We start from the raw sequence: 22,446 nt of genomic DNA on the forward strand, positions 1-22,446 counted from the left end.
TTAAAAGGAAGAAAAATATATGTTAATTAATAATGAAAAGCTACAAGTGGTGATAAGGAATTGGACGCTGCTACAAGTGGGGGCCACAGCGGGAGCCACCAGCGGTGGCCATAGTGTTTTCCTAAGGAATTAGAGAAAGAAAGGCAAGGACCCAACAACTATATTATGTCACGTTTTCAATCATTGCTTATTTTATTTTATTTTTTTACACCAAATGAATCATATTTTTCACGCACATGCCACGAGACTTCCAATTGAGAAAAGTCTGATGATATTGTCAGGATTTATTCAACGCCAACCTTTTTGACGCGGGATTGATTATTATTCAACGCCAACTTTTTTGGTTCAACACAATAAGATTTATATTTATTTATAATTTTATTTTTATAAAATTTATTTGTGAGTATACCCTTTTTCATCTCATATATCACTCTGCAAATAAAAAATAAAAAATATTGACTCTAATTAATTCGGGTTAATTTCAACACTCGTTGCGGTACAGAAGTGAAGAGGGTGTTTGACGTACAAAGTTGTTTGCTTTGAGTTGTGGGGTTTGGTCACCAACCAGAGACGCCATGAGAAGAAACAAGAATTTTCAAGCGTCAAGCAAGCACAACCAAAATAGGCTCCCCCAAGGTTATTATGCTAGAGAAAGTGGGGGAAGGTGGGGTTTTAGATTTCAAACTAAGGTGCGGTTTCCATTGATAAAATTTGAAAAGGTAATTATATATTTAGAATTCTTCTGAAATTATTTTAAAATTAATTATGAGTAATTTTATATATATTTATAATTTGTACAAAAGTATTGCATAAAAAAATCAATTTTATCTTTTTTAATTCGGATTTTTAATTTCGTAGTCTTCAATATATTAATAGCTGATACCTTTGTATATATTATTAATTTGTAATCATAAATATTATTTTTCATCAATTAATGTAATAATGACACATTATTAAAATTAAATTTTATTTTTATAGAATTACTATTTATTTATTTAGAGTAGTTATACAGAATATAAATGGCTTTTCTAAAGTTAAAAAACAGAATGTGTCAGCATCATGGGACGAGAATAGTCCTGCGTCATGGCCCATGGGCGGAGGGGACCGGCACGTAGCATTTTTTGCGCTAGTTACCACGCGGTTGGTTGGTTGAATCGCTTGCCAGTTTATGAACATCTTCAAACCTCTCTCTCCCTCTCTCTCGCTCTCTCTCTAAAGAGGGTTGGTGAGGCTTCTCTCTCTATGGTTTGGATGGCTATGATGCTTGAGAGTTGGTCGGAGATTGACCATGGATTATTATAGCTGAATGGACGCGGGATTCATTCATTTCTTCCCTTTAACGTGTCCATTTCCTTTTATTTATGGAGATGATTAGATCTTGGAGGCTCTAAAAACTACGGCCCCCAGCGTGTGGAGAACGGGTGATTTTGGACCACAAGGCAAAAGCCTAATGTCGACGATCATTTTGATGTATGATTGGATGGATGCGTGAACGGATGGATATCTCTGTTTTTAATGTCACAAAATGAAGACTTTTTATTAATTTATTACTGGCTAAACCCATCTGCAGCCATATGGATTTGTGGGGCTGCTGGTCTGCTTTCATAATTATTTACTTTGGTTGGAAGGGTTAACGGTAGGTAGAGATGGTCCACCAACCAAGCACGTTTACCTCAATTTTCACTACTTTTATTTGGGTTTTGTTTGGATATTTTTGGAACATCACGGAGAATAGCCAACGTCAACATTAAAATAATTTAAGAAATAATATTTACAGTTGTAAATAAAATATTATATAATTTTTTTTTAAAAAAAAATTAATATAAAAAATTAATTTTTTAATTATAAACTTAATTTTTTTTAAAGTAATTATGTGAAGTTTATACATTTCACGACATGTAATATCATTTAAAAAAAAAAAAAAAAGACGACAGGGTGTTGTTGACGAGCACGTTCGATTACAAAATTCAAAGTCTAACGATGGTTTTATTCTTTGTGTGATTATAATTTAAAAGCATTCCAAGGTAAGTGACATAATGGAAGAAATTGTAAGCCAAAGACTCCGAACCCAGATCTCAAACCATAGAGTCAGCTGAAAGAAAGTATTTTTCTGCAAATAATTCACTCCTGTTTCGGGTTGGCATCTTCAAACAACTTATTTCCACTACTGATAATAGCTTCTTGACCAATTAATCCTCAAAGCAATTCAAGCATGTTTTCTTTTTCTAAAGAAAACCCCTCAAAGAATGGCGTTTTGATTGCCATGTTGTTCTTCTCCCTTTTGGGGTTATTTTTTCTTTCTTCTGTACGCACAAGTCAATCCAGCATCCTAAAACTGAAGACCCATACAAGATTTTAGTAGGAGGTGAATGCCTATCCTAGGAAGCGAGGCCTCGTTGCCTCCAATCTGCGCAATTAATGTTCACTTGTTTGGTAACCAAGAAAAAAGTTTCTCAAAGAAGCAGAAAACTTTCTTTGAAATTTGGGTGATCAAGATGTCAGTGACGAGTAATGGCTCATGCTCAAGTCTCTAACCAGGGGATACTGAAAGAGATCATCAGCTCTAGCCTCTTTTCAATCTACACTGGAAAATAAAATCAGGAAAAGAAAAGAAATACTTCATTCTCTCACCTGCCCATTTCAGATATTACAGTAAAGTCGGGGATTTGCATCCCTCTTTCAGCAACAGCATCCCGATGATGGTTTATTGATGAGACGTGAAAAAGAAGAAGCAACTTGATTTATCAGAATCATAATTGGAAATCCCCGGAAAGGGCACCAATGAATGTAAGCACAGAGGGAGATGCCTCACTTTTACCTGCCACAGGCACTAGCATCAATTGCTTCTAGCTCCCACATACCAACGAGCATGCTCTGCTCTGTTAATTTACCACCATTCCCAATAGAGTAAACTATTGTCGTGTGAGTTTTGCCTATTTTTATGAAAATGAATGAAATTTATTATTAGAAAACTAAATTTTTTATTTGAATATTTTATTAGTTACTTTTTTTTTAAATGTACTACGCTAAATATCATTTCTTTACCCAAAAAGCCAGCAGACTGATCAAGACCAGTAGAGAACAGATTGGGGTGTAAATGATGGGTCAAATTTTAATATGCGAGATAGATGGTGAAGCAAGGCCTACAAAAAACCCTTCCCTGCACCCAATGAATGTGGTTCAGGACTTGCCAACCTCAACCCGCGAAGAGTTAATTAGGGAAGGGAGAGACATGGGAGGGGAGGTGGAGGAAACAGAGGGCTGGGATGATATTTCTCCGGAGCCATTGCTCTTCGGCACTCCACACCGAACCAACGATTCGTGGCTCATCAACGCTGCGTTGGAAGAGGAAGAGGAGAGGCTCTTGAGAATTTCAGAGGATTCATTGCTTTGGCAACCGACGGGAAAATCAACGGTGTCGTTTAGAAAAAGATGCGAAAGTGATAGAAAGAAAAAGGGAGTTGCGGTGAGCGTGGATCGAACACGCGACCTTCAGATCTTCAGTCTGACGCTCTCCCAACTGAGCTATCCCCGCACATGGTTTGCTTTACATTATAACTTAACTAACTATTGTAGGAATCTCTTTCCGTGGCTCTCTCAAGCAGGCGGTGGCCACGCCAAAATCCAGATGGGGAAAAGAACATGTCCTCCATGGAAGAGTAGACCTTCTTTGATTGCGTTTTCTGTTCATGATCTTCTGTCTCTCTGTTTTGTTTGTTTCTTCTTTTTCATTCAGTTTCAAAAAGCTTCTCGATTATGTCTTCTCAAAATCCCGACTTCGATGCCCATAACCATACGCTCAAAATTGCAAGAGAAATGCAATGTGGTCTACAGGAGCATTTGCACCGATAGGTGTTTATTTTTCTTTTTAATTATTATTTTTTGATATTTTTTCTTTTTGTTTTTTTTTCCTTAACTATTAAGAAATGTATTTAATTATTTTTCATTTTTACTTTTTTTCTTAACTGTTAAGAAATATTTTTCTAGGCAGATTTGGTAACTCAAATTTAAAATTCTCATCTCATCATTACAATTTTTTCAAATTTCTACATAAAATATAATAAATAATTCAACATTTTCAAATCTTAATACAACTTTTTTAAATCTCAAAGTAATAATAACACTAAAAACTAATATTTTAAACTTTTATCTCAACTCAAAATTGTCATCTCTATCCCCAAACCTCCTTATTTAAAGAAAAAAACAAAAACAAAAATATTTTGAAGGTAATCAGTAGTTCTAAACTTCTATTAGTGTTTATAGAACTTAGGAGTGTCAATATGTTACATGATCTGTTAATCCAACATGAACACGACACGATAATAGCGGGTTGTGATTTAATTTTAACAGATTGGGGTCAAAACGGATTGACCAGTTAAAACACGATTGCTTAACAAGTTGATAATGAGTCAATCCCTTTTGACCCGTTATGATACGTTAAGAAAGTTAAAATTATAATTATACCATTCTATCTAAAAATAAAATTATTATAATTATAATTTTGATATTTTTATTGTTTAGATTGTAATTTTAGACTTGTAGTTAATTTTATAATTTATATATATATTGTAATTTTAACATTTATATAAAATTATGTTAAATTTAATCAGGTCAAACGAGTTAATTTCGAACCTATTCAACCCATTTATATAAACAATTTAAAATGTTATTTCGTAATATTCACTAATAGATTAAAACGAATTGACACTATACGACCAGTTATGTTAACAGGTCATGTTAAGATCTGAGATTTTGACAAGATAAATTTAACGAGTCAGGTTAAGATTAATTTATATAGTATAATATACATGCTTTAACACAACCCGTTAACACGATTTGACATTCCTAGAACTACCCAAATTATAAATACATCTTAAGGATTCCTAATTAGTTTAGCAAAAGTCTTTTTTTTCTTTTTTTCCTTTTTTAAAGCGAAAATAGCTTCTTGATATCTTCTCAAACTCGAAGAAAAATTAGTTTAGGATGCACGAAAAATGCAATGTAATTTTGGGTCGTCATTTTGAAACCAATTAGCCATCTTGCAGTCGATGGGAAAGCACATACCTAATTTAGTTAGTTCTTTGATTAAAAAAGGTATACAGAAACGCCACACGTGGAACGTCATGTAAACTCAAAAACAGAAACGTCAGGAGGTCTTTGCAAACTTTGACCTTTGCACTATATATATTATATTCAAGAAATTATCGTAAATGAACACTTGAGAGGGGCAAGATATACCTTAGGGGTAAATTGGAAACCCATTCGGAAACATAGTCTCTGCCTTCATAATTACCATGCCACAAAATCTTTTATAGCCTAAATGGCCGAACTAGACAATCCAATTCAACTTCAAAAACATGATAATCAATGCAAGATATGGAATCCTTCCGTCTTTTGCCAAGATTAATCAATATGATTCCGATAACCATGATTCTTCAACTTCTTTGAATCTGTGATTTTTGGATCCCTTGGGGAACTACTAAGGGAAGAGCTTATGGCCACCTCTATTTCGCCAAACACCACGCACAGGCAACCCACCATTGGAGTTTTGGTTTCCATCTAAACTCTCATTCATTGCTTCTGAATTCGAGTCAGAATCTTTATTTTTGGGATCCAAAAGTGACGCCACAGATCCATCACCCAATCGAGCTCTGAGGAACTTTGGGGTTTTCTTTCGTTGCTTACTCCCTCCAACACCGTCCCCTACATTCTGATCAGATATACTACCAGTTGATTGGGAATTATTCTGATCCAGCGGCTTCATTAAGGGTTGACTACCAGTATTTAGCTCCACACGCTGGTCATCCATTGAAACCTTTGATTTGCCTCTGGAAGCACGGTAACCATCCTTAGATAACACCTCTGCGTCTTCTTCTAAGGGCTTGAACGTCGATTGCAGTTGCTTTACAGCGCCTAAAATGCTATTTGCTAATCTTTCCTTTGAATTACTGTCTTCAACAGCCACAGACTTCCCTTTACCTTTCTTAGACCCTTTGCTATCTTTTAGGTGGGCATTGCCGGTTCCCCAACCATTAGCTTGTGGAACATTGCTTTGCAAACTAGCATTATAGGTCTCAACAAGCTCTTTCTGTTTCTGTGCATCAGGACAGAGACGGGCCAACTCCGGAACAAGATGTGACAGGCCAAACTGCCGCACATAATCCAGATATCTTCCTGTGTCAATTGTACCCTGGCGATACCGTCCAGATATGTCTTTAAAGTATGTGTATTTGTCTTCATCAAATTCAAGGGTAGCACGAATCTTTTCTACCAAAGACCGGTTTGCAGTCTGAACATTCTCCACATTTAACGATGCCTGGCTACTCGTGGACAACTTGTGCCGTTGTGCTGCAGAAACTGGAGGGAAATCAGAAATTGAAGGTTCTACAGAACCACGCTCCACAAGATCTGGGGCTGACGCGGAGTGGCTGATCCTTTCAGCGTTACCCGAGTCCCTTGAGCCAACTGATAGAAGTGCATGAGTTGGCCGAGCTTGAGCCAAACTTGCATAACTAGATGTTGCTAGCCCGTTGCTAGAGGCCGTACTAGACTGCCCAGAACTACGTGATGGTACAGGTGCTGCATTTGATGTAGGTCTAGATTGGGTTGAAGCACTTGCTAGGGGCAGAGACCCGCGACTTGCAGCTGGCCATGCCTGAGCTGAATTAAGAACACTCACATTTCTTTGGCGGCGAAGATGTGCTGCCATAGAGTTACTAGGAAAATCTTCTGAGCCTGGTTTTGGTTTTTGCCGCCTGCTTTTGGGTGCCTTGGGGAGGGGAGGAAAGGAAGATTCAACCAAAGAAGCATTCCTAGAGCTTCCCAAGGCTTGAAGGTATCTCACAGATGATTCAGAATCTGTTGTAGCTAATGAATCAAATGGGTGAACGATTGCATCAATATCACTTGCATCTACAGGATCTGAAGCAACTTGCAAACTGGATGATGATGATGGATCGTGAGATGTACGATCTGCATTAGCAGTCTCCAAACTTGCTTCAATGGCCATAGAAAGCTGACTTTCAGAAGAATTGAGTTGAAATGCCCGTCCTCTTCCACGACGGCGATCTTGTTCGTTATTTCGTCGATATCGAAAGCTAGTTGGTATCTGTAGGGAAATAAAGAAAATCGTCAGAGAAAAAGAAGCGTTAAAAAACTTTATAATCAACCGACACAAAATGCAGTGAGACATGATCTCATAATCCACTATCAGAAAGATGATGCAATTAGATCAAGTGAAGATCTAACAATTGTTACATGCCTGCAGAGCAGCATTACGTTTCGAGCGCGACATTCGTCCTCCATGCTCAAGAGCATTATGTCTCTGAAACACAAAAAAGTGAAGCAGTCAATATATCGACATAGCTCCAAGATACTGGAATTAACCTACAGTAATATAGCTAATCCACAAGCATTAAAATTAAGATTCAAAATAAAGGACAAGAACACACATGAGTGCACGCACACTACATTCATATGCTATAAGGCATCACCTTCAAGGCTTCTTCGGATGGAAAGACAATAAACTTCTTGGCAAGACAGGCCTCATCTTCACACAAGAAATGCTCTTGACGGAAGTGGATCTGTTGCAGAAAACAGCCAGTTGTTAGACATATTTTCTCTGCTAAGACAATAATGAATCATGTCTTCACAGATTTATTACTAAAAAAAATGAAAGAAAGTACAAGCATCTTGCCTCTAGGTCATCATAATTCTTATAATATTCATAGTGTCCTGGATGCTGCCTGCATTAAATAGAGTGAAAAAGTATGAACTCAGCCAGTTGCCATTGTACAGAGGGTTTGTTTCTATAAAGCACTTCTTTTCATTTTTTATTTTCACCTTTGGCATATATGACAGGTGTAATGTTCGGTAGACATGTGTGAGTACAGTTCGTTTTCCCCATAGAATGGGCTTCTGCAAAATTCACACATAGGATGCCCTGTAAAACCACCTCTTTCACTCTCACTTCCATCCACCTCGGAGTCCCCTGTGCTTATATGCTGATTCAATTGCGCTCTAGTATAGAGCTTTTGCTCACAAATAAATATCTGTCTCATGCAAATGAAGCTAGTGAGGTCCTCATGGAAAGCATAAGTGACGTGGGCTTTGGTCAGCCAGAATAAAACAAGAAATCAAGTACATGCATTTCACCTTCCTTCCTTCCAAACAAAGACTGCACATAAGCAACTTGTGTTGATGGAATAAGTGACCCTTCAACTGCTCAATGTTCCTAAAATTCGCCCGGCGCTTTGAGCCATCATTTGGTTGCCCCTCCATCTTATCACATACACTACATGAAAGCCTGCACATTGCCTTGATCATCTTGTAGTGGTCCATGTCATCAAAAAATGCTTGTGTATCCTCGTGGTACCAGTATGATCCCACTCTCCCCTCTCTTACTTGGGATGGTAAAACTGAAAAGTCATTAATCATCCTTGTATAATCTCCTAAGGCCTGGTATAACAGCAGAAGCAATGGGTTTAAATAATTAGAACAATCATATAAACAGGAGAATAATACATATCAGAAATGATGAAGAGCACCAATGCTCATTCTTATCTCTACAAGAATATGTTAACACTAATAATTATTAAAAGTCAATGTCAAATAAAATTAAAACAGAAAGAAAAAACCTCCCAAACCCCAAATATTTCAATGGTGCAAGTATTAGAAATTTACAAAGCTTTCAGAATCCCCAAAACTATGACCATCATAGAAATTATAAAATATAAAAAACTAGAGATGGAGAAGACAGATATTAAAAATACAAAGGAAAGTAAAATGGAAAAGAGAAGAGGAAAGAATGAGAGGGAAATTTTTGGGGGCTAAATCATGATTATTCTCAATTGTGATTGAATACAAAGCATATGTTCCTATCTATATGGAAATTACGTGGAGATGAGATAAGATAAATATCTTGATTGTTATAAAAATCAAATCTCTTGATTTGATAATATTGAAAATCAAACCACTTGATTAGAATAATAATCAAATCAAATCCTTGGTTTGATATTATACCTAACACCCCCCATCAAACTCAAGAAGTAGAACTTTGAGATTTTAAGTCTGAGATTTGAGTGTAGCCTTCGTATCTAGGGGTGAAAGATTAAACCGAAAACCGATGGAACTGAAGTGAACCTGGCCGGTTTGTGTATTTATCGAAAATAAGAAAAAAAATTCCTAGATTGTATATTTGACTGGCAGATAAGAAGAAAATCGTCCCAAAAAACCGAAGAGTCCAACCCTTCCATATTGCATTTCCTTCTAGGTTCAGCATACATCCAAATCAATTCCACCCCTAATTTCAATTTCACATATAAACATATGACCATATGTGAATTAAGATACAAATCAATTGCAAAATGGGTAATTTCGCAGAAAAGGAAACACAACGAGTAACAATCATAAGAAAACTTCGAATGACCACACTAGTTGTGAGATCATAATATAGAGAAAGAAAGAAAGAAAAGACGGAAAAGACAGAAGTTGAGACCTTGGTGACGAAAACAACATCGGAATGGGTCTTGCAGATGCAACAAGTGAGATCCTCGCAGATGAAGCGGAGCCGAGCGACGCAGGTGGAGCAGACCTCCCGATGCCCACAGGGCCCGTAGGCCACCCATTCGAGAGATTCGGCGCACACCGCACAGCTATCGTCCATGTCTTCCTCCCCCCCGCTTGATTGTTTAATTGAAATTAAGAAATGAAAAGAAAACCCCCAATCGAAGCGAGCGAGAGATAGCAGATGAGCAGATAACGAAGATCTGATCTAGGGTTCTCAGAAAATAAAGCGAAAGGGTGGAAACAATTGGACTTTTCCGCCGCCGACGATTTGACCTCCTGGATCTTACCGATTAAGCAAGGACGATTTGTACTAGAAGAGCGATACAAGATTCCAAAGACTATTTATGATTTTATTAGTTATTATTAATTAGATAATTTAAAATCTAGCTTCCTACATTAACACCTTTAGAAAATCTATCAACTTCAAAATATATATATATATTATATATTTAAATTATGGGCGGGTCTACGCCAACCGCTTCCAGCCAAAGTGTTAATCAGATTTTTTTTTTAAACATATATTTTTAAATATTTTTAAAAAAATAAAAAAAATCATAATATTATTAAAAATACTTTCTTAATCATTAAGTAAAAAAAAATTCAAGCAGTAACAACGAATGGTAAATTTAAGTGGTGAAAGTATCATTTTTCTTAAATTATAGACAAAAACATCTAATAAGTTAAAAATAAATAAATTATATACAGATTAAATTTTTAAAGCAAAATTCATTGAATAAAAAGAATTTAGAAACATATAAATCTCTCTCTTAAAACCAAACAAACTATATATTTGCTATGCTAAACTCAAAATGTTTTTATTTATTATCTCACCTCAGCGGAATATATTAAAAGGACAAAAATGACAAGTAATTTTAGTTTTTATATTTAATATTAAAGTTTAAAAGAAGTAATAAAACAATGCAGGAGGGGTTTTTCTTTGGAGGAGACCTAGGAATGCAAGCCTGGGATTGAGGGCCCAAACTAGATGGATAACCCCCTCAACCCATAAGGGGTCTCCAGACCCCATAAGAAGAGGAATAAGGAACACTCAAACCCCCTCCAATGTGTCACCTAGCCCTAAAAGGGTTGAACAGGCAGATAGAGCGTATAAGCAGAATACTCATAACCCTCTAACAACAAGCAAAGAAGGAAGGCGTGATTCGATGTATCACACCTACTGCTGACAGACGAGACAGCAGACCACACAAGATTAAATGCACCTCTAGATAACCACGTCGTATTAAATAAGCATGGCTGAAGAATTTACGAGGAGGACACCTCTCCAAGCCATAGTGCATGGGCGCCTGATCCCAGAAACCAGGTATAAAAATGACTCATAGGTATTGAGTTAATGGCTAGAATCTCTTAACTCTGTTTACTGGCTTAAATACTCATCTAAAGATATACTAACTTTAGCATCAGAGACTTATCAGCCACTACCCTGGCAGTCGTCTCGCTGCGCTTTCTTTGTTTTGTTAGGCCCAAGATTGAGGACCCAAGCTGCTGAAGGCCCAACCTAAAGGCATATGAAATACAACATTAACAGTGACGCCGTCTGTGAGACCCTAAAAAAACTTTACATGTCTTTCATATGCCTACGAGAACCCGTTCTCAAACAACTTGAGAACACGATGAGACAACACCGATGGTAAACATGGAAACAGGGATCGTGGAAGTAACGCAACAAGGAGGGAAGAAGAAGGAGAAGCGTGATAAAGTTGCAAATAAGTTGAGAGACAACGTGACACCAAATGAACAGGCGGACTCTGGTGACGCTAGAGGGGAAGCCAGGACCATGCAAGAAAGGGAGCACACGCAAACCATCCCCCCACCTGCACCTGAGTGCGCTCCAGCAGAGGGCGAGGTACAAGACGAGTCCACACTTAAGAAGGTGGAGCCGAATGAGTCGCTAAAACTGGTCTTACTGGATCCAAGCTGCCTGGAAGCCACTGCCAGGATCGGCACCTGGATGACCCTTGAGACGAAGGTGGCTATGCAACAACTCCTCGTGGAATATCGTGACATCTTCGCCTAAAGTCATGGGGATATGCCAAGAATTGACCAAGCGATCATGTAGCACCATCTGAGTGTGGGCCCTAGAGCCAAATGGGGTAAGGCAGAGACGCAGGAGCTTTAACATAGAAAAGAATGCCGCCATTGTTGTAGAGGTCGACCAATTGCTTGCGATGGGGTTCATTCGGGGAGCGTACTATTCGGACTGGTTGTCCAATCTAGTGCTAGTAAAGAAACCGAACGGAAAGTAGAGAATGTGTGTGGACTTCATCAATCTGAAAAAGGCCTGTCTAAAAGAAAGTTTCCACTTCCTTGCATCGACCTGATTGTAGACTCAATAGTAAGTCATCGCATGCTGAGCTTTATGAACGCCTATTCCGAGTACAACCAGATCTACATGAACCCGAATAACAAGGAGAAGACGTCATTCATTACTAACCGATGACTATACTGCTACTCAAGCATGCCCTTCCGATTGAAGAATGTAGGAGCAACTTACTAGCGATTAGTCAACCGTATGTTCAAGGACCAAATTGGGAGAAATATAGAGGTCTACGTGGATGACCTGCTGGTAAAAAGCAGAAATCTCGAGCAACACCTAGACGATCTTCAAGAAGCCTTCGCGGTGCTAAGGCAATACCAAATGAAGCTGAAACCGACAAAGTGTGCGTTTGACGTGGGCTCTGGGAGATTCTTGGGATTCATGGTGTTGGAATGAGGAATCGAAGCCAACCCAGAGAAGGTAGAAGCTATCCTTGATATGCTTTCCCCTCGAAGCATAAATGATGTTCAGAGGCTCGCGAGCCCTGGTGGCAACCCTCAATCGCTTTGTATCAAGATCTATCAACAAATGCCTTATTTTCTTCAAAATCATGCGGAAGGCCCAAAGTTGGAACTAGGAATGTGATGAGGAGTTCAACACCTTAAAAAAAATACCTTACCAACCCCCCATTGCTCAACCAACTTAGATGTGGGGAGGTCCTGATCTTGTACCTGTCTATCCCCCTACAGGCAGCCTCATTGGCCCTAGTACGAGACCATGGCGAGTTCCAGCGGCTAGTATACTACAACAGCAAAACCTATAGAGGGGTGGAGGCCAGGTACCCCTGCATTGAACAGCTCGCTTTCGCTTTGGTAGTAACCACTTGAAAGGTTCGACCCTATTTCCAAGCCCACCCTGTCAAAGTCCTCACCGAGACCCCCTTAAAGAAGATCTTACAAATACTGGACGCTTCAAGCCGCCTCAAGAATTGGCTCATGGAACTAAGCGAGTTCGACGTCGAGTATGCCCCACGCACCTTGATAAAGGGACAAGTGCTGGTAGATTTCATTGCGGAATTCACAGGCTTCCTTGAGGAAACTGCTAGTGCACAACCCATGAAGCCTTAACAAGTTGATGGATCGTCTTGTCGGGTTGGAGGGATAGTGGGAGTGAATATCATTATGTATAGAGGCGAAGAGCATGACTACGCTGTTAAGTTGGCATTCAAAACTATGAACAACGAGGCAGAATACAAAACACTGTTTTTCGGCCTAACGATCACCAAATCTCTAGGTGCTGAGGAGGTGGAGATTTAGGCTGACTACTAGGTGGTGGTTAGCCAGGTGCGAGGAGAATTCGCATTGAAAAATGAGAAATTGAGGAAGTACCTAATGGGCAAAAGAACTTCCTGTGGTTCTATGGGTATATCAGGTTATAATAAAAATGTCAACAAGGGAAACTCCATTCACCCTAGCATACGGTCACGAAGCTATGTCGCCAGTCGAGGTTGAAATCCCTACCTACAGGGTGCAACACTTCGAACAACGCTCCAATGACTAGTGGCTTGAGGAATAGTTTGACCTGTTGGAAGGGATCAGGGAAGAAGCAGAAGTGACTATGGCAGCTAACAAGAAGAGGTTAGAGCATTGCTTCAATCAAAGGGTGTGCCTGAGATCATTCAAGGTTGAGGATCTCGTACTGAAGCAAACAGGGACCACTACCTGAGATGAAGGAAAGTTAAGACCACAGTGGGAAGGCCCTTACGTAGTTGACAATAACAACAATCCAGGCGTCTATTGGCTTCGAGACTCCCAAAGGAATGAGCTACAATACCCGTGGAATGCCGAGCACTTGCGGATGTTCTACCGATAAAGGCTTTGTGATTTATAATGTATAGCTTGCTATACAGATTGTTTCATACACTCTGTTAATAGAAAATACGAATGTTTCAAGAATTGGATGTGTAAAAGCGGTATCTCCACCAATGTGTAAATCTTCTCCAGTATAAATCTCTGTCAATGAAATCTACAATAACAACTTACCTCCCCGCGGGGCACCAAGGAAATAGATCATGCAAAATTGCTACTCTATCCTCTCCACAAAGGAGTGTGGGCTAGCCCTCAGCTGCTCGATAATTTACCTTTCACATAAGCGTTTACAGATAGGAGCGGGTTTAGTCCCAAACTACCTGAACAACCTACTTCTCCCCAAGTGCCAACAGGCGGGATTAGCCTCGTACTAGCTCGACCTCCCCCATGGAGAAGAGTGGGTTCAGCCTCGAGGTTGTCCGAACAACTTATCTCAACATCCGCCATGACGAAAAGTGAGCACAGCACCAGCTTAGCCCTCACTTACCTTCCATGTGGTGTCAACGGGCAGGAGTGGATCTAGCTAGGGACTACCCCAATAGACTATCTCCTCATGATGATCAACAAGTGGGACTAGTGTCGGCAGCAACCTGACCTCCCCCACAGAGAAGAATGGGTTCGGCCCTCAACCCTCTGAACATTACTTCATCCCCATCACGGGGAAGAGAAGACCTAAGCCCTTCTAATGCTAATGGCCACTTAATCCCTCTCGCGGCGAAGTGTGGGCCAATCCTTAACTGCCTGACAACTTATGTTCCTCATGGGCGTTGACAGATGGAAGCAAGTCCAATCAATGACTGCTTGAACAGACTCCCTCCCAGCAAGAGTCAACAAGCGAGACTAGCCCTATGCTAACCTGACCTCCCCCATTGAGGAGAGCGAGCTCGGCCTCATGGCTACCTAAACAACTTACCTTAACCTCAACCACGACGAAAAGTGGGTACAATGCCAACTTGACCCTCACTTACCTTCCTTGTGGCGTTAACAGGCAGGATTGGCCTAATCACAAACTGTCCAAACAGACTACCTCTCCGCAAAGGTTAATAGGCAAAACTAGTCCCTACACTAACCCGACCTCCCCTATGGAGGAGAGTGGGTCCAACCACATGGCTGCTCGAATAACTTACCCCATTCCCGTCATGGCAAATGTCTAATTACCTCCCCTAGGAGGCCCAAAGGGGATGGCATGGTTTGAAGCACCCCTACCCTTCCCTCAGGTAGGGGTGCGAGTTAGTCCCACGACTACCTGACATAATTCCAGAAAGATTATCTCCTCCAAAGAAATGCCCATGGCTTTCGCCACTCTTTAGCAAAATAGCTCAGGTTTGTAAATCTCGTTGACTGCTTACACTAACTAATTTGTCTTCTGCAATGTACTCAAACCTTCGTTAAAGCATTAGGGCGAGCCTGGCCTTTACATGCCACTCAGCCCCTTTCGCCAAGTGCGATGGTCAATGAGACGAGTTCAACTTTAACGTGCTGCATGACCTCCGCCAAAGAATTCTGGAGAGCCCAACCTTTACATGTCGCTCGGCCCCTCTCACCAAGTGTGAGGGTCAATGAGGGGAGTTCAATCTTAATGTGCTGCTCAACCTTTGCCAAAGTATCAGGGTGGGCCCACCCCATATCCACATGCCACTCGACCCCTTTCACCAAGCATGAGGGTTAATGAGGCTAGTTTAGCCTTAACGTGTTGCTCGACCTCTACCAAAGTATCAAGGCGAGACCAGCTTTTACACGCCCATCGACCCTTTTCACCAAGCGTGAGGGTCAATAAGGCGAGTTCAGCTTTAACGTGTTGCTAAACCTCTGCAAAAGAATTAGGGTGGGCCTGGCCTTTACATGTCACTCAATCACTCTTGCTTGATAGGGAAACCAGCAAGGCGGGAAAACTTAAGATGTCCCTGCCCCTCCCTACAACGTGGAAAGTCACCTACCCTCGAGGGAAAAATGGGGTCAAGCCTATGGCACCGGCAGCACCATCTTTTGCCCAGTGCTCAACCTTTCCTCAGAACAAGCGAAATGTGCACGTGAAGTCTAAACAGATGGTGATAAGGGAAAGACAGCAAAATAAGAGAGTACGAGCAAAAAGATAGAGAATGCTTATTCATTGATGATTGAAGTCTTTACGAAGGGGGAGATTACAACATTTCTACAAGGGACCTTACAAAGAGAGAGAATATATGCATACATCTGAAAAAGGAAAATACTCTATTAACAAGTTTGGAATCGACAGGGTTGCTCAAAGGCACGCGACCCCATGCCCAATCCAAGAAGTGACAAAATATGGGACCCATCAAATCACCTCCAGGTGGAAGTGGCAGATAGAGGCTCCTCTTTCATGATCACCACCGCCATCAAGGATGATAGTAAGGGGCGGGCACCGAGCAGGTTTTGAAAAGGGCCCTCCCACTCAGCGTCTTTTCCTCCTCCTTGGTTGGAGGGCATTCGCCAGAACGGTTCCATTGCAGGAGAAGCTCCTGGCACTAGCCAAGCCTGAGAGAAAATTGCAGGCTCGACCAGTTCAATCGAACAGGTCTCCATATTGTAACAAAACATGGACTGCACAACAAGTCATGAGATAGGAAAAATCGATGAATGATGAGGCCATAAAGCCCAGGCCATACCACCTTTGGAACACACCTCAAAGTGATAGGGAACAACACAACCCTCAACACAGCTTCCTCAGGGCCTGTGGTGCCCTTAACACAACGCCCAACAATTTGGGCTCGGTATTCAGCGCTTCCAACCCATTCGGAGCCATTGCTAGGTGCCACGAAGGGCTGCCGAACATCTCCTTTAGTGCAGACTTATAGAGAACCTTCGTCCAAGGGGCCTTGCATAGGGCCACAAGGCTCATCAGACCTAGAGTTCTCAAGAATAGAACCCACACAAGCAAAATAGAAGAGCCTTGAATGCTTGAATGGCAGGAAAGGAGATACAATGACTGCAAACTAAGAAAGGAGGACTTATATAGGCATTCCTGATGGTTCGCTCCCCAAAGTTTTGGAAATGTGCCTATCCCACGGCCCCCATCAAATCTGACATAAATTTCGCAACAGGCGTTACACGAATCTTGCAACGCACACTGCAAAGGCTATCTAGCACCATAAATGTGAGGAGGAAAATGTGAGGAGGGCGTAACAAGTGAGCATTAATATCTAATTGCCCATAGCGTGTGGAAACTCATGCGTATCACATCAACTGCCAAACAAGCCCAATGGGGAGCTCGAGGACTGACACGTAACAAGAGCACAAAATGCAAGTCCCCCACATATTTTCGAGAATGGGGCATCTCAAACCATAGTGAGCAAAAAGTCTCGACAAACTTATCAGAAAAAAAAAAAAAGAAAAGAAAAGAAAAGAAGAAAATGGCAGGAGAAGAATGAGAAAACGACCACAAAGCAAAGCACGTAGCAATAGAGAGCAAGACAAAAGAAATGCAAAGGCAACTGCATTAATAATCAAGGCCCGTGCGAAAGGAAAACATAAAATAGGAGAACTTTAAATTAAGCCAATGGTAAAAGAGAAATACAAAATCAAGCCATAAAAGCATCAGGGTCCTCATTGGACTCGACAGAGCCCGCCTCTGGAATGTCCAAGTCCACCACACACTCGACAGGGTCATCCGTAAGAGCACTCGAGATCAAGTTCCCCCCTATGTGGGCTCCCTCTTCCAGCACCGCAAGGCCAAACTCAAGGGACGTGAGGTCAAACAGCTGCAAGTTGCTCCCAGGGTTCAACAACATGTAGTCCTTTAGCCTTTTCAGGTCCTCAGAGTAGTTGTTGCACCACGCCTCGTCGCGAACTTGGCAGACATGCGACAGCTCCTAGTGCAATTGGTGGAGGGATGCATTAGCTTCGGCCTTCGCGGACTCCAACTCTTTCATTTCCTTCTCGGTGGCCTTGAGAGACTCCCTCCTTTTCGCAACAGATTTGGAAATCTCCTAAAACTTCTCTTCTATCCACTTGTGGGACTGTTTGGCAGAGTCATGTTGTTTGACTAGCTTTGAGTTCTCGACTTAAAGCCTTTCCAACTCTTATAATTGGTGATCGGACAACTCCTGGAATTTGTCTCTCGCCTCCAAGAAGAGCGCTGCGTCAAGACGGTGTACGCCAGCCTCCTCTTGGGTCCTCTCCTGATCGGCCTCATATTGGTTCTTGTGGCGGTGCAAGTTGGCGAGGGAGCCCTCTAACTCCTCCTTGCGCCCCCTCTCCACTTTGGTATAGCGCATGGTTAACTACACCATAGATCGAAGCTCCTGATTCTTGGCCTCCAACTTTTCTTGGCTATCCACGATAAAGGTCGCCACCGCTCCACACCCTACCATGGAAAACCTTAGTCAGAATCGTGAGGAAGACACTAAAAAGGTTGAAAGAAGAAGGAAACAAGCTACAAAATAATACTATGTGGTTGACCACTAAGAAGAATTCCTGCAGGCCTTCGACCCCCAAACGCGGGCGTAGCCTTCTCCGCAGGAGGACCCCCAATCACAACCCCTTGGCCCGATGCGGCCTCTGGATTTGCTCCTGATCCAACAAGAATTGCTTCGACCCCAATGTTTGTCATCGTCAAGCTTGTAGTAACCGCAATAGGAGGAAATAAGGGATTATCAACAAATCCCCTAGATGCCAAGGCTTACCAGTCCACTCTAACACTGACATTGACCCCCGTTATCGCAGGGTCTGCACTCGTCACATCAACTACAAACTTCTTGGCCTATGACATGGCTCGCACAATCTCCTTCCTAGTCTCGATGTCGTCACCCAAAGCGGGCTTGGGAAGGCAGGTGATAGGAGAATCTGAGATGGACACCGGGTTGAAAAGATTCTCAACCCCAGAGGGATTCCCCTGGAGCACAGAAGAAGACGTGCCCTGCGATCCTTGGGTAGGATGGTCTTGGGAGGCACTAAGGAATAGCACGACGAGATGCTGCCAGTCAGGTGAAAGCCTTGTAGCGTTGCTAATGCCTGGCGGGGTTAGAGAATGAGAGCCTAGGCTCACCACTGATTAATTCGGGCTGGCTGTAAGGAGAGTGTTGTAGACTCACTAAAGGAGGGTTGAGCCACCCTAACCCCGAACGATGGGTGATGGTGTGGCGTGGCCTGACCTGTTGGCACAGAAACCACCTCCCTCCTAGGTGAAGGCGGTACATGTCACTGGACGGACACCCCCCTTGAGGATTGCCTTGGAGGGTGAATGATGTCATCATTGGAATCCGACTCAATAAGTGAGCTCCGCCTAGGTTTCTTACCCTCCCCTCGACTAGCGGGCTAGGGAAACGCTTATGACCTTGATGACTGACCTGCTCCATATGAATGAAGCATTTTGCATAGCTCAACCGAGCGTGGGGAGGCAAGTATTGTCGTAAGCTGTCATCAGTTAGCAAGGCATTCATAAAAACTTCGGCTTGGTGGGCGACCACCCAAGCTTGCATGACCTCAAGGCATTGAACCTCTTGCAAGGTCGCTGAGCTCTTCACGACCTTGTCCTCTTACATGACCCCCCAATTGGCTCGAATGGGGAATTCCTATTAGACGACCTACTTAGCTGGATATTTCCACCTATCGCCCAACACAAAGAAAAAGCACATGAACCATAGGGACAACTTATCATATTGCGGCTCCAAGCAAGCCAAGGCCCTAATAGAGAGGAAGTTGTAGGTGTTCCCACCCTTCTTCAAGAGGTTGTGGGTGGGAAAAATTCTTGGCCGGTAAGGTCAGACCACTTAGCCCCCACCTCCTCCAAAGCATGCCACCAAATGATGCAACAAATCATGAGGATCCTCCATGCGTTAGGGTGAAGATGAGCTGAAGCCACTCCCACAAGGTCCACCATGTCGCGAACAGGGCAACAAAACGGCAGTTGCAAGCCACTAGAGAACATGGAGGGTATAGTGCAACCTTGAATTCGTATCCCTTAGGGTCCAGTCTGCTGGTGGCACCTCGAAGTTAATGGTGCTTAGAACATTAAACTCCCTTCTTAGCGACTCTAGCTCGCCGCGAGTCACTACCGATTGCCACGAAGAGCCCTTATATCTTTGAACCATCAAAGGAGTCTCTGTAGGTTTGATGCCTACAAAGTCCTGAGGGGGGTGTGAAGGCTTGGAAGGTTTTAGTTTCTTAGAACTTTTTTGGGAAGCATGAGTAATGTTCTTGGGAGGCATGAACGGGTTAGGAAGAAAGGAGAAACTGGCACAAAAAGCCTCAGAAAGAAATGGGTCAAAGACACTTAGTTACCATAAGAAGAAGGTGAGAGACAACGTGCCACTTAGGGAGGAAGTTTATATAAACCAAAGGGGACAATTCGTGTCCTAGGATCATGAGAACCTACACGCTGCACGAAAAGAATAAACTCAGCATGACTCTTGCGATGTGAGCCTTGTGAGAGAACTTGGCAGGAGCCACCCAGTGCGATCAATGCGGAAAAGACATAACTTACTACATCAAGTACCTGAAGATAACCTCTGGCAGGAATGAGAACCGTTGCGCCACACGATGGGAGGTGAAAGCGCTGGGTAAAGGCGAATCACAGCCTGACACATGGGAAAAACTGAGGAACTAGCTCGACTCCAATTTTGCAGAAGAAAGCAATTAACAGCCAACTGCATGGTAGGATGAAAAGGCCAAAACAAAGAGGAATTCCCACCGGTAGGAATTAGCGGGACAATTGTAAAGACCTTTTTCCCCTAGGGGCCTAAGGCCCAAGAACATAGGCCCAGGCACAGAGGGCCCAAACTAGACTGATAACCCCCTCAGCCCAGGGAGGGTCTCCAGGCACCCAAAGAAGAAGGACGAGAAGCACTCACCTCCGTTGTGTCGCCTAGCCCCAGAAGGGTTGAACGGGCAGACATACCATACAAGTGGAATACCTGTAACCCTTTGACAACAAGCAAAGAAGGAAGGCGTGACTCGACGTATCACAAATGCTGCTAACAAACGAGATAGAGGACCACGCTGCATTAAATGCACCTCCTAAGAGCTATGCCGCATTAAATAAGCATGCCTGAATAAGTTACTGGGAGAGCACCTCCCTTAGCCACAAGGCATGAGCACTTGATTCCAAAAACTAGGTATAATAATGACTCATAGGTATCAAGATAAGGGTTAGACTCTCTGTACTCTCTCTACTGACTTAAACACTCCTCTAAGGATACACTAACTTTAACATCGGAGACTTTCCGGCCACTACCCAGGCGGCCATCTCGCAGTGTTTTCCTTGTGCTCGCAAGCCCAAGATTGAAGATCTAAGCTGCTAAAAGCCCAATTCAAAAGCGTATGAAATACGACTTTAACGCAACGGATTAAGATTCTCCTCATTTATCTGTAGAAAAAAGTCCATCAATATATCGTAATTAACTTTGTATTTGTTGGGTTAATTAAATAATGTAGGCCTCTCTCTCTATTTTTTAAGGGAATCCATCTATATATGTACTATATAATTGTTTAAAGAAAATGATTAGCCGACTTTTTACAATTTTTTTTACATATTTATATGAAATGAATGATAATTTTATAAAGAAAATGATAGTTACAATCACGAATGTGTATACGTTACATAATTATTTAAAAAAATTAAATAAATACGTGACTTATATTAAAAAAAATTATTTTTTTAACCATAAATCTCATTTTTTTTAAAAATAATTATATAATACTTGTAGTTACACACATTACGACTATACATTAGCATTACTATTTTATAAAATGACTACTTGCATTGGTTAAAGTGAAATGAATTGCATAAGGGTGATAAAAAAATTAAAATAAAATAGATCTATTATAATATTATTACCCAATTTTCAAAGCATATGTCTTGTTCTCTTGAAAGCACGTCATCTGCGGCCTCATTTTATTTTTATTACCTGAAATTATTTATATAAAACTATATCACTCCTCCTATTGCGTTCTTATTTAATGAAAAATAGACAATATATGCAATTAAGTTAAACTTATTTAATAGAAAATTATATATCTAGTTAAATCAATCATTTTTATTAAAAAACTATTTAGTGGAAAATGATATCTTTAATCAAATTACTAATAATTATTTAAAATTAGTAGTCATTAAGTGAGCAAACTGTATTTCTTTCAAAATGAAAATGAACGACAGAGACACAGACTCAAGCCAATAAATAAATTATTGTCCAATGTTTCTACTTCCATGGAATATGACAAATGATATCAAGCTAAGGATATATCATAATATCTGTATATAATAGGGAAATGATTTCTGAATAATAGTTATATAATTTGAGTTAAATGTTTTAATGAGTTTTGAAAAATGACAAAAAATATTATAAAGTTAAAATATTATTTAAATATAATTTTTATTTGAAAGTTTTGAAAAATTGTATATAATTTTATATTTTATTTAAAAATTTGAAAAAATATTTTATATTTAAATGATATTTAAAAAAAAATATATCTAAAATTACCAGAGAATAGTTGTATTATAAACAGGCCCTTAAAGCATGCCTTCTTTTATTCCAATTAACTTGAATAATGGTTCTACGTCCAAGCTTCCAAAATCTGCCACTCCTCCTTTCTCTCTCCTATTCCATTTATCTTCTTTATCTCAATTTTTTGTAGCATTTTCTACATTTGAAGTTTGGTTTGAATGGAAAAGGTAATTTATGTTCGCCTAAGCAAGTGCATTTTTACTAGTTGAACAATGTTAGCATCCTTTCTCGATAACTATCAATGATATGTTGCTGGTTTTGAACTTAAGAACAA

The 22,446-nt window shown here is 40.9% G+C and overlaps 1 protein-coding gene and 1 non-coding gene across 2 annotated transcripts; both read right to left on the bottom strand.

The window, feature by feature from the left end:
- Positions 1-3,462: 3,462 nt before the first annotated feature.
- TRNAF-GAA lies at positions 3,463-3,535 on the bottom strand. Its single transcript has one exon. It is a non-coding gene; the product is annotated as a tRNA-Phe (tRNA).
- A 1,691-nt stretch (positions 3,536-5,226) lies between these two features.
- On the bottom strand, positions 5,227-9,923 carry LOC122318711. Its single transcript, XM_043136284.1, has 7 exons — positions 9,497-9,923; positions 8,155-8,457; positions 7,843-8,051; positions 7,697-7,745; positions 7,494-7,583; positions 7,262-7,324; positions 5,227-7,108 (listed from the first exon to the last, which is right to left on the bottom strand). The coding sequence occupies exons 1-7, from the start codon at positions 9,662-9,664 to the stop codon at positions 5,480-5,482; spliced, it is 2,511 nt and encodes an 836-aa protein (XP_042992218.1). The 5' UTR covers positions 9,665-9,923; the 3' UTR covers positions 5,227-5,479.
- Between the last annotated feature and the right edge of the window lie 12,523 nt (positions 9,924-22,446).

This window comes from Carya illinoinensis, chromosome 8, assembly GCF_018687715.1.
Source record: "Carya illinoinensis cultivar Pawnee chromosome 8, C.illinoinensisPawnee_v1, whole genome shotgun sequence".
Classification (NCBI taxonomy): domain Eukaryota; kingdom Viridiplantae; phylum Streptophyta; class Magnoliopsida; order Fagales; family Juglandaceae; genus Carya; species Carya illinoinensis.